At 32.5% G+C, this 20,535-nt stretch overlaps 1 protein-coding gene and 1 pseudogene across 1 annotated transcript; both read left to right on the forward strand.

The window, feature by feature from the left end:
* The first annotated feature begins 13,267 nt into the window (after positions 1-13,267).
* On the forward strand, positions 13,268-13,906 carry LOC128034541 (chaperone protein ClpC1, chloroplastic-like; annotated as a pseudogene).
* A 3,976-nt stretch (positions 13,907-17,882) lies between these two features.
* On the forward strand, positions 17,883-20,111 carry LOC105801385 (probable glutathione S-transferase). The gene is made up of 2 exons (XM_052623035.1): positions 17,883-18,218; positions 19,953-20,111. The coding sequence occupies exons 1-2, from the start codon at positions 17,883-17,885 to the stop codon at positions 20,109-20,111; spliced, it is 495 nt and encodes a 164-aa protein (XP_052478995.1).
* The last annotated feature ends 424 nt before the right edge of the window (positions 20,112-20,535 follow it).

Raw genomic sequence — 20,535 nt, forward strand, 5'->3', positions numbered from 1 at the left:
AGCTCCTACTAGACCCAAATGGGTTGAGATCGAGTGATAAGCCAAAGCTTACATGCTTAACATATAGAGGAAGTGGAGGGTTTAAGGTCACACAAACAAGTTTGGCAACATGATTCATCACATGTATCTCACATTGCTTTCAAATTCCAATTTAGTTAGAACATACAAGTAGGGGCAACAATTCTCACGTTCCTCTATAAGGTGTTTTACAAGGTGACCCAGATTGAGGTTGATAAAATAAATAATTGATGTCTACTTTTAAAAGCATGGGACTAGATAGGTTTGTCGTGGTTAGCGCCCATCTCTTTTTAACCGTACATTTTTTTTCCTATTATGAGAAGGTGAAAATATATTCATCCTCTATATAATGTTATAGAACATATTACATTATGAATATTTTATAATAGTACTTACATTTAATAATTTAACAAATGGAGCGCCAATCAAATTATGAGAATAACCTTACTTGGACTTAATGGCAAATCGGTGAACATGCATATGAACAATAAGTTGCTAGTATAGTTGTATTCGTTATTATATTTGTTAGGGATCGACCCGATTAAGCAACAAACAAGTAAAAATAGCAGAAGAAATTGAGAAGATGAACACAAATTTAACGTGGAAAAACCCTCCAAATAGGATAAAAAACCACGGGCAAAGATAATTTTACTATAATGACAAAAGAACGAAGAGTACAAAAGATGGAGATAAAACTAAACCTCGAAAACCCGAAAAAACAAAGAACCCTCAAAACGTAAACACAAAATTCTCTGAATGTGTTATGAGTTCTAATCTAATGGGTGTCTTTACTAAGGTTGTAAAAGAGCCTATTTATAGGCTAAATTCATATGTCAAATAATAATAAAATAATCTAAACTAATCAGTGTTTGACTGAAACAAATAAACAGAGTTTAACTAAAAGATTATTTCTCAAATTTGACTGAAAATAGGAGTCATACTTAACAAATCTCCACCTTGACTCATATTTCCACAACGCCATCTTTGCCAAAGCCCGCCACGAGCCTATCTTGAACTATGCAGGGAATTAACTGAATCGAATCTGTGCTTCGAAACTAGAAGACTTCTAGCCTTCGACTTGCACACTGCTAAATCAAAACTAACCCGGGTCTGATTTTCACGAACACAGTGCCCTAACTTTTCAAAACCTGCATCCAAAGGAGAACCTCTCTTCAACGAAACGGTCATACATTTTTCCCTCCTATTACCAAGTTGCCTCCGCTCCAAAGGAGTTAACTTCGACTCTGTAACGGACGAGGGACGTCCGATTTCACCGGTCACTGTAGAACCTTCCAGAATATAAAGACTGCCAGTTCTTTTACCTTTTAACAAAACGAGAGCTCCACGAGATACTTTAATGCCGCTTGACTCGATGTTGATTCTGCATCCTTTCAAGTCTAAAATACTTAAGGAGATGAGATTCTTTCGTAAATTAGGTACATACCTGACATCTGAGAGTGTCCTAATCGTCCCATCGTGTATCCTAATTTTAACAGTACCAATACCAATTACCTTACTAGATGAATCGTTTCCCATACAAACAACTCCACATTCAACCGAAATGTATGTAGAGAATCATTCTCTATTGGGACACATGTGGAAAGAACATCCCGAATCTAGGATCCACTCGGACGTGAGCTTGGAGTTATCGCTCGTTGACACTAACAAGAAATCATCACCGCTTTCATCGATCAAATTAGCACCAGCTACATCTTCCTCGTTACTCTCAGCAACTCTTTTATTTCGCAATTTATAACAATCTGCTTTGACGTGACCTAACTTTTTACAATAGCGACACCTTTTGTCTCGTTTCTTTGATGCTATCAAAACGGAAGCTTGCCTATCTGCCTTGCTATCCAAATGAAGTTCATTGTCGAGTTTGTCTCTACTCAACAATTGACCCTTCACATCTTCGAACGAGAGTTTGTCTCTGCCATAAATCAGGGTCTCTCTGAAAGACTTGTATGAAGGGGGTAAAGAGCACAATAATAGCATAGCTTGATCTTCATCATCAATATGAACCTCAACATTCTTTAAATCATTTAAAAGAGTAATGAATTGATTGATGTGATCTCTAAGAAGCTCACATTCGTTCATACGAAACGTAAATAGACATTGTTTCAACACTAAACGGTTAGCCAGAGACTTAGTCGCATAAAGAGTTTCTAACCTTTTCCACAAGGCGGATGAGGTCTTCTCCATCAATACCTCCTGCAATACCGTATTCGCGAGGCACAACTGGATTGCAGACAAAGCCTTTTCATCAAGCTCTTCCCATTCTATTTTATTTAGATTCTCAGGCTTTTTCCCGGTAACAACCTTTTTCAAACCGGATTGAACTAGAATTGCCATCATCCGAACTTGCCACAGATTGAAATTTGTCTCACCATCGAACTTCTCAATTTCAAACCTTGTTGTTGTCATATCTGAATGGGCTGATGTTTGAACTTGCTCTGATACTACTTGTTAGGGATCGACCCGATTAAGCAACAAACAAGTAAAAATAGCAGAAGAAATTGAGAAGATGAACACACAAATTTAACATGGAAAAACCCCTCCAAAGAGGATAAAAAACCACAGGCAAAGATAATTTTACTATAATGAAAAAAGAACGAAGAGTACAAAAGATAGAGATAAAACTAAACCCCAAAAACCCGAAAAAACAAAGAACCCTCAAAATGTAAACACAAAATTCTCTGAATGTGTTATGAGTTCTAATCTAATGGGTGTCTTTACTAAGGTTGTAAAAGAGCCTATTTATAGGCTAAATTCATATGTCAAATAATAATAAAATAATCTAAACTAATCAGTGTTTGACTGAAACAAATAAACAGAGTTTAACTAAAAGATTATTTCTCAAATTTGACTGAAAATAGAAGTCATACTTAACAATATTTATTATTCGTAAAATGAATATAAATATATTTGTTATAATTATTTTGCAATTTGTGCGAATGTGGTACTAGAATAATGTGATAACCATCCTGCTATTGTTGGAAGCATACAAACATAATCATTCGTGAAGGATATACACACCTCTTATATGTTTTCACATCGTCAAGTGACTTCATGATGACATGTATTAGAGCAACTTATAAGATGGTCTAAGAAATTTAGAGGAGTTGAGAAACATTGATGCACTTCATAAGATTGATTTGTGTGGGATGAATGACGAATTTTGGCCCAATGTTCAATGTGACTAGATTAACCTTTAAGATGCTTCCACTCAGCATGCCATTGAGGGTATGTGGATCAAGAAATTTTAATAACATACTATGAATGGTATACACTAAATGGACTGACATTGCCTAAATTAGGAAGGACAAGTTCCTCAATGGGAGGAATAACATGTACAAATGAGTCATCGATAGAGAATGAGTGTCTGCTCAATCAGCCAAGTCAATCGACTTTTCTCTGTTGAGAAATGTGCTCATATTGTAGTTGTACAAGCCCAAATTTGTCCGGGCCCAGTGTAAAAAAATAATAAACAGTCCAGACCCAAAACGCCCAAATCTAAACCTAGCCCAATATCCAATTAAAACCTACAGCAACCCAACACCAAATCAAAGAAAAAGTAGAAACCCTAGCCACCTAGGTCTTCTGTTGTCGTCGCATCATCTGAATAGCGCCGCGCCACCAACTCTGCCACTGACTCTACTTGCACCTGCTCCACTTGTAAAAGAAAAGAAAACACGCAATAGCAGTAGGAAGGGGGTGGTAACAAAAATCAGCTATAAAGCCACGAAAAAACAGATCTGTAGAGGGGGATTTCTCTTTTATTTTTCTTCATTTCTTTTGGTTAAAACCGAATATGTTGTAAAAAAAGAAGGGTTTTTTCTTCTTTTTTGGTTTGCTACGAATATTGAATAAGAAAAACAGAAACTAAAAACCAATTTCAGAGGCGAAATTTCTTTTTTTTTTGTTTGATTCTTCTTTTTTTTCTTTTTTGTTTTCGCATATTAAATAATAAAAATAAGAAAGGAAAAAGTGAGGACTCACTTAATTCGGTTGATCTACTCGCCGTCGAAGGCCAAGCCGGAAAGGAGAAGAAACGAAACGTTTCTTCATTGTTCCACCGGGTTTGGCCGAGATTTCGGGAGTTTTGGCTTAGGATCCTTGCTCCACGTGTGACAGGCTTCGAAAAAGAAATTTTTGTTTTCTCCGACCATAGCATACGGTGGCGCCAGCGCCGATGACCGGCGGCCGACGCGACGGCCGATGACCAGTGCCCTGACCGGAGATGGCCGGACCGAGAGGCTGGGGGAGAATTTTTGAGAGGAATTCTGTTTTTTTTTAAAGAAAAGGGCAGAAAATGAAGTTTAAAAAAAAACTTTGATTTTTATAAGCATTTAAAAACGGCTCCGTTTTGTTCCATAACCCCAGGCGTTAAAACGACGCCGTTTCGCTCCTGACCCGCTGACCGAGCCGATCCAACCCGAAGGGTTCGCGTGTTTTCGTTGGAAGGGTTAATTGCACCTTTAGCCCTTCCGCTTTTTTAATATTTTTTAAGCAGGTATTTCTAAATTTTTAATTTTTACCCGGTTATTTTATCGCGATTTCAATTTGGTCCATTCTGGAACGATGTCGTTTTGAGGAAAAAGGAAAATTCCCATTCTGGTCCTTCCATATTGTGCGCGCTTTCAGGAAGATCCTCTTTTTATTTTATTTGCGGATTTACCCCAAAGTTCTGTTTTCAATTCAAATCAGTCCTTTTTTTGTTATTTTGTTATTTTAGTAATTGATTCAGTTTTTTTATATATATTTATTTATTCCTCATTATTATGCTATTATCTTTGTATTATTATTGTTATTATATTTCCATTTTGTTTATTTATCTAGTTTAAATATTATTAATCTTATTATTATTATTTATTCATTTATACCTTTAATATTTTAGATTTAAATATATATATACAATATTTTTTTATTTACATACGTACTCATATATATATTCCTTATATATTTTGTAATTTATATACATATCTATATATATATATATATTTTTTTTTTCTATTTTCATGAATATATACATGCTTATATTTTAAATAAAAATAAAAGAGCTTTATAATTTGCATATACATATACCAACATATTTTTTAATATATTCATAAACATATGTATACATTATCATTATTTACTTATATATATATACATATATATTTACTATTTTCAAACTTTTTATATATACATAGATTTTTATTTATTTTGTTTTTATTTTTATAATTTTATTTATTTTCATTATTGTTATTATTGTCTTATTTGATATTTATTTATTTATTTATGTGTTCATAATTATTTTGAGAAGTATTGTAATCCTATTTGTTTATTTATTTATCATTTCATGTATGTTATTGATTTGTCCTTTTACTTAACTTATCTTTGTTGTTATTGCTCGTATTATTTTACTATTGCATTCAATATGCCTTTGTGTGCATATTAATCTCGTGTTTTATTTATACTATTTCAAGTTAGATTAATTTATCTCGACGCATAAGTTTCGACTTTCAAAAAAAGCAAAATTTCGTATTCTGAGACTCGAAAAGATCGTGCCCTAACTTACGGGGTTTCGACTTTCTCGACGAATTCAAACATACGAATCCTTTCAAACTTAAGTTTTTTAAACAATCTCGGAAATTATTAAAAGATCGTGTTCTAACTTACGAGATATGATTTCTTTTCTAAACCCGAGATAATCAAATATTGTTCAAAATAAATAATTTTTTTGGCATTTATTCACGTATCGAGAATTCAAGACATTGTATCCTAACTTACGGGATATAATTCTCTTTCTCGATTAACGTAAAATATGTCCATTTTCTAGAAATTTTTAGCATTTCAACAAAGGATCATGTTTTGAATCTTTTCTAAATTTTCAATCTTCAACACTAAGACACTAATTAATCAACTAGGTACCAATTTTAGGCGTTACGAGGGTGCTAATCCTTCCTCGTACGTAACCGACTCCCGAACCTATTTTTCTGAATTTCGTGGACCAAAATCGTTGTTTTAATAAAATCAAATCGTTTATTAAAAATAACCACTTTTCGAGGTGATCCGATCACACCTCATCAAAAAGGATTGGTGGCGACTCCCATTTTTGTTTTCATTTTTCAAAACCTAAGTCGACCCCGTTTTGTCAAAAAAATGGTGTCAACAGTAGTAAACATGTAATTATTTTCTATGTATTTGAACAATGAATAATTAAATAAAGTTAATTTCACATTTCACTTTTATGTCTTTTGTATTTATGTATTTCATGTTTTGTATGCATAGCGAAATTGTGATAAGCAAATATTAGCTCATTGATTGTCTAATTTCAAACTGATGATAAGTGGCACTGTAAGAACGTTTACATTGCGAGAAAGATAACTTACTTCAGTAAATAATCTAAACGAGTCTGTAATCCTATAAAAGAATCAAAGTAAACATTTGATTCAAATACTAAGAAGGGTTATTATGTTGTCCCCAATTCCAATTGGAGAGATGACTAAACTTGGTTATCAGAGCAATTGACTCCACGGATAGAGACATAGATGTATTCATTGAAAGAATAATATATTAAACTGGACCTAAGATGAATTAATTTTGAATTTGTTTGTGAATTAATTCACTTGTGATGTTCATGGTGTGATTTACCTAAATCCTAAGTTAGTCACTGACCATGCGTATATAACTCATGTGCTTTGATATATGTGGAGGCTTATGCTCTAAAGATGATCGAGCCCATAGTCAGTATGTTGGGTACATAACTTGTGTATGGCATGACTTTACTAGAAACAATGAAATTCATAACTCGATTAAAAAGTTAACAATATCCTCTTAGTGGCATTGTGTGGATTGACAAATATGAAACGTGGTCACGGGTTGCTTATTCTCGAATAAGCAATTTATCACAGTCATTTGTTGACAGTTATCATATTAATCATTAAGAAGACACAATAGTGACAATGAGATAAAATAATTGTATTGAGTAAGGGGATTTAACTCAAGAGAATCAAGGATATCATATGAGAGTAACACACACATGACGAGGTCATCGAACAAAGCATTGGATGAATTGCTTTCGTAAAAAGTATACAATAAAAAATTTGCAATCATGGTACTTCTTGTGGACTTACTTCATAATTAGGTAAATTGCAAATTATTAGAACGATACTTCTGGATATAATTGCAATTATTTGAGTCTAATTATATATGTTTGATTGGTCCCTTTGTTAGTTCAACAAAAACTCCATCGGACTGCATTTAAATTAGAAGAAAATTCTACAACTTTAGAAATAATTTAATTGAGTCAATTTATTCGATGTGAAATTAAATTAGGCGGTCATGATAATTGTTCAACTAGAGAATTTGATTAAAGAATTTTCTTGAAAAATCAATTTGAAAAATCTCAGTGATTTTTGAGAAAATTAGTTTTGATCAAGAAAAATTAAATTAATCAAATTAATTAAAATAAATATAATATTTTTGAAAATTAATTTTCAAGTTAAACAATTGACTCAATGAGTAATTGAATTTGAAAATTAGACCTGAGATCGAAAATTAGGCCCGACGGTCTAACCGGTGGCAGGACCGAATTGGTCAGACCATCGCTAGCCCGGACTGAATCGGTAATAATTGAACTGGCTTGGGATGCCGTGAGGGTGTTGCACCTACGATGGCACCACCGGACATGATGGTGGCGGCGACGATGGCATTCTGATGGTCGGCGGGTGGTCCTTCGGCAGTTGAGTAGTGGAGAATCACACTCTTACTAGGACTCTACCAAATAATTTGATTTCAGATTAATTATTCCAAAATTAATATTATTTTAATAAATTTAATATTAAATTAAATTTAACACTTATCTTAATAGTATTTTATTAATTTAATATTAAAGTGATTATTTTAATATTAAATTTAATTTAATATTTATCTTGTAGATAAATTTTATGTTAATTTAATAAAATTTAATATTAAATTTAATCTAATATTTATTTTGATAAGTATTATATTAATTTAATATTAAAGTGATTAAGTTTAGTCATAGTTGAACTCTCTAAACTCTCTCTACTAATCTCAACACGGTGAAAAGAAAAAAAAGAAAAGAAAAGGGAAAGATTGGGTGTTGTTGATTTTATTTTAATAAGGTAAGATAAATATAAAATTTAAGGCTTAAAACAATTTATTTTAATCTAATGGCTAATATCATTTTAGTTTACATGATTCTCATTTTAAAATTTCTCACTGTAATTGTCCAATAACTTTTAAAAATTTAGAAATTTTATAAGCGATTTAATAATTTTATAAGAACTTTAGTAATTTACAACATTGTAATTCAATAATTTACCACATTGTAAGAAGTTATGTAAATATTACAATGTTGTAAGAGATTCAATAATTTTGTAAAAAAAATAGTAATTCTAAAAGATATTCAATAATTTTATAAGAGATTTAGTAAAATTGTAACAACTTCAATAATTTTATAAAAAATTTAGTAATTTACAATGTTATAATAAATTAGGCAAAAATTGTAATATTATAAAAAATCCAATAATTTCGTAAAAGATTCGATAATTTAGTAATTTAAAAAATTATTAACTCCCTCATAATTAGATGCATTCATAGGCCGGTTTGGGTTTATGCTTTTAACTTCAAGCCTACCGATCCTAGTTGTTTTACTGTTTAAAAATAATAAAAAGATAAAAATATTTTATATTAATATGAACATATTTTTATAATTAAAATTAAGTAAATAAAATTTTAAATAGTAAAATAGGTCATTTGGGCTTGGTCTAGGCTTGGTATCGGGCTAGCCTTGAGGAACTATAAAAAATATTAATATCATTTTTGAATTTGACTTGAACTGGACTCGACTTGATACATGAACACCTCTATTAAAAGATATAATTCTCAATAATATATGATCGTAGCTAGATTTTATCTAAGGACCTTTCGTTGTAGATTTTGAGATTTTATGATTTTATACAATATTATAAGAATTAGATTGAAAGTTGAACTGGTTAAACTTTAGGTTCTTAGATTCAATTAATTGAATTGACCGATTCAACTATTTAAAAAATTTAAAAAAATTAAAAATAAGTTATTTATAATTTAAAATTTAAAAAAATATTTAAGAATTAAAAAAATTAAAATAAAAACCACACGCCCAATCCAAAGACAATGGAACCAAGACAACTTGCTCCAACCTTTGGCATTTCTAAAATATTACGTGTGACCAATAATTTATTGAGTCAAGTGATAATGATTAAATGTTTTTCTATAAGGTTTTGATTAAAAAATTAATGTTGGAAAATTTTATTTTCATAAATTTAATATAACTAATTTGGATTTAATTTAAACCTTATATAATTATTAAATATAAGCCAACCGTAATATTTCATATTTTATTCATATCGATTATATAAGTCAAATTCGATATGAATTAAAATATTTTAACTATTTGTTTTATGTATAATAATTTCAACTGTTCAAGAAATATTAATATATATATATATATATATATCGAATTAATTTGAAAATTTACACATGATTAAAATATTAATCATACTAAAATATACTGAATGAGTGTAATATTACTTTAATTTTACACCAATATAAGTGGATTCCTCCCCAAATAGGGGAATATTATTAATTATATGAATAATTTTTATTTATTACTTAAAAATATAATATTTATATATTGTCTTGACTTGAATGAATCAGTAGTTGAAACTCTTGCTAGATACTCGTTTGGCATGAGTTTGAACCATTCCCCCACCCCTAATATTTGTATAAAAAGTATAATATTTATATATTTAAACCTAGGTGATCCAATATCAAAACATGCCATCATTGAGTGACTATTTATATAATTTATCATTTTCTAAAATTATTTTATTACTTAATAATTTTAATTTTAAATTATTTATGTAAAGAATAAATATAAACTTTATTTTTGATATGAAAGATGAGCACAATGCGATTACAAGCTTCGAAAAATATTATTATTCTTAGCTATATATTCCTTACAATATCCAAACTCCCAAAACAGTTGTACATTGAATTTATTTTAGCCAGACCAACAACTTTATTCTAAAATCTCATGAAATCTTACTTTCAAATATGCTAGCTAGAACAAATAAATTTAACTCCTGTATAAGAAAAAGTTGGCATCAATAATTGAATATTTGAATTAAATATTGTATAAATACCTAATGTTGTGAATTAAATGTTTAATAAATACCTGGAGAGGCTGCTCTGTCTGGGTTTTTGGACCTGCTAGTGAGCAAATCGCTTGACTCTGTACTCAACTTTGTTTCTGATCACAACCAACTCCACCAGCAGCTCAAGCAGTGGCAGTCTATATTGCCTGATATCCAAGCAGTGTTGGACGATGCAGAGGAGAAGCAGATCAAGAACGAGGGCGTGAAGAAATGGTTGGAGGATCTCCAAGACTTGGCTTACGATGTGGATGACATCTTGGACGAGTTCGCTTATGAAGAGTTACGACTCAAGCTCCAAAACACTCAAGCTCAAGCCTGGCTGGATTAGTCGTAGTATTTTCACTCCCACTTCTTCTCAGCTTAAGAATTCCATGATTACGAAGGTGGAAGAAATAACTGATAGACTGAATAGTTTGACTACATGAAGGAGTTTGGGTTGAGTGAGATTTTGTCTCAAGCTGCAACCTCCAAGGGAAAGCAACCCAGGCAGCAACCAACTTCCGTACTGGATGGAGTTGTGGAGTATGTTGGTAGACACAAGGAGAAGACAGAAATGACTGAGTTGCTCAAAGGTGATAACTCCAATGGAGTTTCAGTCCTTTCCATCGTCGGCATGGGGGGATGGGTAAAACAACTCTTGCTCAGCTTGTTTACAATGATGCCACCATCAACGAGTCTTTTGACCACAAGGCCTGGGTATGCGTTTCTGATAATTTTGATGCAGTTAATATAACCAGGACAATTTTAAAATCCATCGATCCTGACTCTCCTGATCAGAGTGATTTGAATTTGCTTCAAGTTAAGTTGAATGAGAAGTTGTCTGGGAAAAGATTCTTGCTTGTTTTAGATGAAAGTTGTCTCCGTTTGGAGCAGGGACCAATATCATTGTAACCACCCGCCTTCAAATTGTTTCATCTATTGTGGATCCATTCAAAGCTTTTCATTTGCATAAATTATCGGATGATAATTGTTTATCCATATTTACACAACATGCATTCAAAGCAAAAAATTTCGATGGACATCTCCAGCTTAAAGAAATTGGAGAGAAAATTGTTAGAAAGTGCAATGCCTTACCTTTGGCCACAAAAGCCATTGAAAGTTTGCTACGCACAGTTAAATATCATCGAGAATGGGAAAGAATATATGAGAGTGAGATATGGAACTTACCATAATAGCAGTGTGGCATAATTCCAGCTTTCCGATTAAACTATCATCATCTTCCATCATACTTGAAACGATGTTTTGCATATTGCTCCATACTTCCCAAGATTATGAATTTGAGGAAGAATAAATTATACTATTATGGAGAGAAGAAGGTTTCTTGCAACAAAAAGCTAAATTTCGAACTAAAGATATTGGAAAGCAGTATTTTGAAGATCGAGTTTTGAGGTCATTTTTTCAAAATTCTAGTAAAGATGAATCATGGTACGTAATGCATGACCTTATCAATGATTTAACTCAAGTAATTGCTGGAGAAATATTCTCAAAATTGGAGGGTGATAGACAACAATTCTCAAATCGCACTCGACATTCTTCTTATATTGTCAGCGAACATGACACAATGAAGCATTTGATCAAGTAAACTCTTTACGAACTTTTCAGCCCTTAACGTTTTCTAATGATGATTATCTGGGGTCTTATTTAACTAATGTTGTCTTGGTTGATTTGTTACCAAGACTTGGCTACTTAAGGGTGCTTTCTTTAAGTGGGAACATTATTATTAAAATGTTATTCCATGCTTCAAAAGTTACCTCTGAATATGGGAAATCTTATCAACTTGTATTATCTTGACATCAGAGATGCGTAATCAATAAAAAGGATGCCTTTTGGAATTGATAAGCTGATCAATCTTCAACGGTTATCTGATTTTATCATAGGGGAAGGTGATGGACATCATATCAGAGTACTGAAATATTTGTCAAACCTCAAAGGTGATTTCCATCTTTCTGGGTTGGAGAATGTTAATTGTCAAGATTAAAGGGAAGCCAAGTTAAATGAGAAGCAAGGCATTGATCGGTTGGTATTGCATTGGAGTAAAAACTTTTATAAGGATTCAAGGAATAAAGAAGATGAAGGATGGGTGTTGGGCTCTCTTTGTCCCCCAAAAAAGCTTGAGCAACTCGTCATTGAGAATTATGTTGGTGCAAAATTCTCTACTTGGATAGCGGATTCTTCTTTCAAGAATATGTTGTCATTGGAACTTCGCAACTGTAAAAATTTCAAATCCCTACCATCGATTGCAAGGTTGTCATTGTTAAAAGACCTTTCAATTTGTGGTTTGGATGAGCTACATAAGATTGGTGTTGAGTTGTTTGGAGTATATCAATCGAATGCATTTACATCATTAGAGACTGTTTTGAGAGTATGCCAAATTGGGAGGAGTGGGATCCATGTGAAGGTGATGAGCAAGCTTCGAAATTCCCAGCCTTCGTGAGCTTTCAATTAGAGAGTGTCCTCAATTGTTAGGAAGCTTGCCAACCTTTCTTCAATCCTTGCAGAAACTTGAAATCTACGAGTGTGGGAGGCTAGTAGTTTCAATTTCATGTTTTTCGTCATTATGTGAATTAATAATTGATGGGTGTGAAGAATTGGTGGATGAAGGCTCATCTTCTGCAGAGGAGGTTACCTCTTTGAAAAGTATGTTTCTTAGAAACATTTCAAAGTTTGATATTTCAGCAGAGAAGGCATTGTTGAGATTTGCAAACTCGGAAGCTTTTGACATCTCTGGTTGGAAAGAGTTTGGAATCTTTATCGCAAAATGGGTTAAGCTTACTCGGGCATCGTTTTCTTACAATTGCGGATTGTCCCGAATTAGTCCTTTTGGAAACAGAGGAGGAGATATTGCACTTCACAAGAATAAGGGATTGTGAAAGGCTCAATAGACTACCAGAAGTCTTACATGCTTTCACATTCCTTACAAGAATGAGACTTGGACGGTGTCGAGGCTTGGTTTATTTTGTAGAGAGTAACTTTCCCCCTACTTTAAAAGGGCTGCAGATTTGAGAGTGCAATAATTTGTAATATTTTTTTGGTTTACATGCTTTTTCAATGACCGTTTTCTACCTGATAAAGCAATTGACTTGATTGATGAAGCCGATTCTCGCGTTCGCCTTCGTCATGCACAGCTCCCCGAGGAAGCTAAAGACCTTGAAAAAGAGCTCTGGCAGCTCACAAAGTCAAAGAATGAAGCGGTTCGTGACCAAGACTTTGAGAAGGCCGGGGAATTACGTGATCGAGAAATTACGCTCAGGGCTCAGATTACTGCAATCCAAGAGAAAGACAAGGAGATGAACAAGGGTGTGGAAGGAAGTCTGGTTGTAACTGAAGCGGACATTCAACATATTGTCTCTTCATGGACTGGTATTCCTGTTGAGAAAGTTTCAACTGACGAATTTGGTTGAGTCCTTAAGATGGAAGAAACTCTTCATAAGCGAGTCGTTGGTCAGGATGAAGCTGTTAAAGCCATTAGCCGTGCCTTTCGCCGTGCCAGTGTTGGTCTCAAGAACCCAAATCGGCCAATTGCTAGCTTCATCTTTTCTGGTCCAACCGGTGTAGGAAATTCAGAACTAGCCAAGAATTTGCAATATTTGGTTGATGAAAAAGAAAATAATAATAAGAGTATGAGTAGCAACACTTGTCTTCTTGAGCACTTAGATATAAGTGACTGTCACTCTCTAATATGATTATCATCGACTGACATGTCCTTTCCAGAAGAGGGTTTCCCTACCAACCTCACATCGCTTAAAATCTCAAAGGCACCTAGAATCTATACATCACTTGTTGAATGGGGGATTTAACAGACTCACCTCTCTTCAAGAACTGAATATCAGCGGTGAAGGATGCCCACATGTAGTGTCGTTCCCAGAAGAAGGGATAGGAATGACGCTGCCTCCTTCTCTCACATCTATCTTCATTCAAAAATTTGAGAATTTGGAATGCATGTGGTCCATGGGCTTTCAACACCTCACCTCTCTTCAACAATTGCAAATCTATACTTGTCCTAAGCTCACATCTCTTCCGGAGAAAGATATGCTTCTCTCGCTTGAGCACCTACTTATTTACAATTGCCCGTTGCTAAAAGAAGGGTGAAGTAGGGGTAAAGGACGAGAGTGGTCCAAGGTTGCGCACATACCTTATGTTCAATTTGTTGTTCAAATAGTCATCCCGATGGGATTAGATTGAACTTTAAGCAGCAAAATCTGGCATCGATTTCTCCACACTCAAACCACAGGCGTGAAACGCATTTTAAACATATATCAATTTCATAGCTTTTTTTATATATATCTGATTGTCCTCATGAACAACACGTCTTATATATTTTGTATTCAAGTTTTTCAGGCATTGAAGGCTAAATTGGCGAAAAATAGTGGAGACCTTCAACTCATCTGCTTCAGCTTATTTCTGTTATTGCATAAGGATATCAGTGCCAACAGACATGGTATTGATGCTTGCAGGATTAATGGAGGGATACAGTACACGTTACAACATGGCATTAGAGAGGTAAAATTAAAAATAACACAACAGAGTTCACTGAGCTGCAATTTGGGGTTTTCACTCGTAAGACACTGGTGACATTGAGATTATACATCCTTGGAACTTCCAGTCTGAGTGTTCCCAAAAATAGCAGTGACTAAGTGACTCACTATATCTTGACTCTCTTGCTTTTGACTTTGAGGTATGAGTTAAATGAATCAAAAGATATATATACTGTAACAGTTTGGAACTACCTTCATTGCAGCTCTCTTTTAATGTTGCTTTTCAGCTTTCCGGTCCGGTAGATTGGCATATTTTCTATCAATCTTTATATGAATTTCTCCTGCTTTGAAAGGCTTCAACTGTGATGTTATCAATGTTTATGATTATAGGTTATATGGAGAATTTGTTCTTCTGACATTCCTTTCCTGTGTTGGAGCATATTTTGGTGCTTGGTATACATGGTTGTAGTTGAGGAGCCAAATATATTATTTTTTTAGCCTTGTACTTTCATTCAGCTTTAGGAACCATGAAATTGGTGGCAGATAGAAGGCCAAATATGGTACCACTGGGAATACCTTTGGGTGATAAAACCTTGAATGGTGGGCAACCAAAGAGGGCAATACCTGCTTATGGGCACAACAACAACACAACCTCGTTGGTTAGACACATCTTGTCAAATGTAATAGAGTGGTAAGTCATTGATGATTAATAAGAGGCTAGGATATTTTAAATAAAGTATTGTTTTTGACATTTTGAGATTGAAAAAAAAACGTTGGTCACTTGTTATTTATTATTCCTAAGTATTCCTCAATTTAATATTGATTTAGAACCTTGCTCAAAGTTTGTGGATAGAGAGTCCCATGTAATGGCTTGATGGTTAAGGGTGTTCATCGTTCTAGGTGTGGTCTGGATTTAAGTCACGCTAGTCATGTTGGTTATTCGGGCTTTGCCAGAGAATATTCTCGAACCACGTATATCATTGTGTTTACTTTCTCTACTTTATTTTTTGTGTTTTTATTTTTTTCTCAATTGAAAACATAATTTTATTAATAATCACCCATACAAATTTAAAATTTTATAAATTATAAAAAGCCTAAATGAAAAAAAAAATCATTTTAAGGAACCAGCCCTAAATCTGCCACTGTATATTATATACGAAAAATAAAAGGTTTAGCTCTTTCTCAATAAACTTTATTTATTTATTAAGTACTTGATATCCAGTCATTGTATCCATCTTTCACTACTTGATAGTCCAATCATGGTACTTGGATAATGTATATCACTAATTTGTCTCCATCTCTCACTACTTGGCTGTCATATATTGTCAATGTGGTTGCATTCCTTGGTTTGAATATAATGATTTATTTAATCATTCAATTTTTAAAAAATATTATTTTAATTTTTCATTTCAGTTTCAGTTTTTTTTAATCTTTGAATTTGTTTTATTTATTAAATCATTTTAAAATGAATGGAAAAATTAATAAATATTAATTTTATTGACGGACATACACATGGACTACCATATAAGTAATTAATTAATTTTAATATATTTTAAAAATATATAATATATTTATTTTTACAAAATTTTAAAATAATTTTAATATCTTTCTACATATTTTTGGATTTTTTTTACATTTCTTAAAAAATTTAGTTAATTGTTGATGTGGCATCCACATAACAACCCCATGTATGTTCACGTCAACAAAGTTAATATTTGTAATTTTTCCATCTATTTTGGGATAATTTGATAAAAATGCAAACTTAAAAGTTAAAAGAAACGAAAAATTAAATAGAACACTAAAATAATATTTTTATAAAATTAGAGGATAAATAAATCATTATGCCATTCGTTTATTAAGTTATCGTGAACGTTATGTAAAAGAAGCATTCTTCTAAGGGCAACCGAGGAGATCATTGGAGCAATGATTAGATTATATTACAAGATTAAATGTTATATATGTTGGACAAAACACGTTAGCGAACAAATATAAATATAAATATAAATAATTATATTAAATTTCATATCTAAATAAGTAATATAAACAAATATTTATATTTATTTAAAAACACCAAATTTAAATAAAACAAATTAAATAAATATTTATATTTATATTTAAAATATCAGATACGAAAAACCAATTAAATAAACAAGATTATGAAAATCAGAAATCGAATAAGAGAATCAAGTTTTACTAGATGTTGAGGCATGTTAATACAATTTCCTTAAGACAAATTCGGTCTCTCCTATGGTACTTGGAGAAACGTAGGTCAACTATTTCCCAGGATACAACAACAAGATGATTGAAACAATAGCACCTTTGCAGTGATCAACGAACAAACCTTGCATTTCTCTATCACGGAAACGTATGAAAATATGGGGAGAAAAAGAGTAGAATTTTCGAGAGCAAAATAAATTTGTTGTGAGTGTGTAAAAAATTCTGAAGAATTTTTAAGATTTTTATAGGCATTCAATATGGAGTAATTATTAGAAATTTCCATGAATAAAGATACAAATCTATATTAAATTTCGTGTTGGGATTAAAATATTCATAGGCCTTCTTTGGACTTGACATTTCGAGTTGCCCACGTCATGCAAGTGGCCCCCAATTCCAATGGGTTTAGATTTATATCCCCCTTCGCTCAAAGCAATATTTCAGGCTTAGTTTCAATAATTCTTTAAGTGTGTTCTCATATATATATATATATATATATATATATATATATATATATACATATCTCATACTTGGTATTTAATCAATATGTGATTTAAGTTTTTCTTTTCCTCAACAGATATTCACAAGTAACTTACTTTGAGTATCAATTTCTCATTTATCACTCAACCATTTTGAACATATAAAACATCGTTGTAAAAGTCTCATAGAGTAGAATATAGAATCATAATTTTATGATTCAACTCTCTACATTTACCAATCAATAATATGCCTCAAAGTTTTCAAAAAATACAATTTTCCAACAATATAATTATATGCAGTTATTCTTTTTGATACGACAGGTCAATCCCATGATCGGACATGCACACTTATGTATCATAGAAAAATAAACATCTTATCTATCAAATAATTATTATTTGAAAGCTAGTTTGAGGTGCAAGACTGGAAGTACCATTACCATCTTCCATTTTGGTCAATCATAAACAAAAAACCATAGAGAATTAGTTAAGCAATGGATGGCCAAGGCAATGGCAAAGAGGTGAAGCTGTTAGGAACATGGTTTAGCCCATATGTACAAAGGGTGGTGTGGGTGTTGAAGCTGAAAGGCATTGACTATGAATGGGTGGAGCAAGGCTTTAGAGACCCTAAGAACAGGAGCCAATTGCTTCTCAAATATAACCCAGTGATGAAGACAGTCCCAGTGCTGGTTCACCATGGTAGGCCTGTCTTGGAGTCACTTATAATCCTTGAGTACATTGACGAGACTTGGAAGAATAATCCTATTTTGCCTTCGGATCCATATGAGAGAGCAATGGCTCGGTTTTGGGAAAATCTCATTGATCAAAAGGTACAAATTACTACCCTTTGCATTCTTTCTTTGTTTCTTAGTTTTTGACAAATTCGGTAATTGGGTAAAAGTACCATGAAGATCTCTGTATTAAAAATAAAATTATATTTTGTCTTCTTCTAATAACGAAATAGGTAAATTGATCTTTATACGTTAGATCAAAAGGTAAACCGATCTTGTTAAAAATTCTATGCATTTCTACTATTAAGTGATGATGTATTTCTGTTTGGTTGATTGATTTAGTCTCTCCATATAAAAATTTAATACATTTCTTTTGTTAAAAATTCTATCCATTTTGCTTGAACTAATCACTTGATATCAAAATGAGGTACACATGACATGCCAAGTGTTACTGTCTAGTTTCTCCATCAACAACATCAACACAGAAGGACTAGTTTATTCTTTGATCATAGTATTGATCATAGTACAATGATTAATTTGTTAATTTTTTAATAGAAATGGTAAAATGCAATCTGACTACTAATACAGAGGCCTCTATAGCACTTTTACCATGATAATTATTATTATAGTTGAATGTGAAATTTAATTCAATTGATTTATGCCATTATTAACTTCGATTTGATCACAAATGTTACCAATTTATAACAATTTGGCTTGATCACAAACGTTATCAATTTATAACAATTGTGCCATGTCATGGCCACGTAATTTAAACAAATTTTAACTTTTTTTTTAACTTTATTTAATTTTTTTTATTTTTCCTTTTCTTCATATTATTTCCTTTCTCCAAATCCTCCAAACACCATCCTCTCCTTCTTAACCTAGCCACCACCGCTACCACCCCAACCCCAAACCATCTTACACCCTCCACATCGTTCACCTCTTTCACCATCACAACACTAAATCAATACCCAGTGCCCCTTCAATTTAGGGTTTTTGAAAAAAAAGTAAGAAGTAGAAAGAGGGAAGAAAAAAAGATGATCGGTGACTAGAGACTGAATGGTCGCGTTGGAGATTGGCAGCTACGACTAAGGTTTGATTAGAAGAAGACAAGGAGGAGAAAGAGCAAAACAAAAATGAGAGAAGAAAAAAAATCAAAGAAATGGAAAGAAAGAAAAATGGAATGAAAAAAAAAATATATATATATATATAATAAATAAAGATATAAGTGGCGAGGTCCACAATAAAATTTTTTAAAAATTAAAGATATGGTGTCTATATATGCATTTAACGATTTCTATCACACTCATAACAGTTAGTAACGACACAATGATCAAATTGCTATAAGTTGATAACATTCGTGATTTTTACGAATTGGAACATCAGTGACCAAAACGTAAACTTAAACTTAAATAAACATAAGGAACTACTTTTTGTAGATTACCCAATTTTTTTATGCTTAAACTCAAATTTGTCCCAACCTAATGGTGAGAAACTACTATTAATATATTATAAAATATTAAAAAAATATATTTATATATTTTATAACTGAATTTAAATTATTATTTAATTAGAATCCGAGTTGGATTGGTCCAAGATAAAAAAATCATGTCAAGATTATCTCGTATGGATCAAGTCGAGCTATGCACTTGACTTAAATTTTGAGATAATTTTTATGGGTGCTTTTTTTTTTGTATCTGTCTGGAATAAGGGAAAGATGCTAGTGTAAGTGTTGTGAGTCGAACTTTAGATTCACAGGGCACCACCTCTTGATGATAATTCTATGAATCAACTGAGTTAAACTTAAATACTCACTTTGTGTATACATTTTAGATAACCAAAATTTTGAGCAAACTTTTAAGTTCAATGGATAAGAAGCAAATGGAGGAGGAAATGAAGCAAGTAAGCAATACAATAGAGATCCTAGATAGGGAATTGAAGGCAAAAGGCAATAAATTCTTTGGGGGTGAAACAATTAATAGGGATTGTTGACATTGCCTTTGAGCATAATAACCTATTGGATGGAAGCCACTGAAGAAGTCCTTGGCATCAACATATTTGACTCACAAAACTATCCATTCATTGCTCAATGGAAGACCAACCTTTTAGAGTTCATCCAACAATGCTTGCCTCCAAAGCATAGGTTGCTACGGTTCTATCGCAAGTATCGCCAATCCAAGCTCTAGCAAGCATTGCACCATCGAGGTTGTGAGAGATCATAATGTTCTCAATAGTAATAATCTAAGCTACAAAGAGAAATAATACTTCAAGCCAACGCAACAATCCATCTTGTTGTAATTGTCTATGTTTAGGATTCGTGGCTGCTTCTCCTAATAATATTGTCTCAGAGGTTTGAATATGCGTTCTTCCTTTGAAAGTGCGATGTATCTTACAATTGTGTCCAACATATATTTGT

The sequence above is a fragment of the Gossypium raimondii genome, chromosome 11, assembly GCF_025698545.1.
Source record: "Gossypium raimondii isolate GPD5lz chromosome 11, ASM2569854v1, whole genome shotgun sequence".
NCBI classification, from domain to species: Eukaryota; Viridiplantae; Streptophyta; class Magnoliopsida; order Malvales; family Malvaceae; genus Gossypium; species Gossypium raimondii.

Excerpts from the sequence above, each read along its gene's own strand:
- LOC105801385 (XM_052623035.1), top strand. The coding sequence starts at position 17,883 with ATGGATGGCCAAGGCAATGGCAAAGAGGTGAAGCTGTTAGGAACATGG. Across the intron at positions 18,219-19,952 it reads AAAATCTCATTGATCAAAAG|ATAACCAAAATTTTGAGCAA; the intron begins GTACAAATTACT and ends TATACATTTTAG.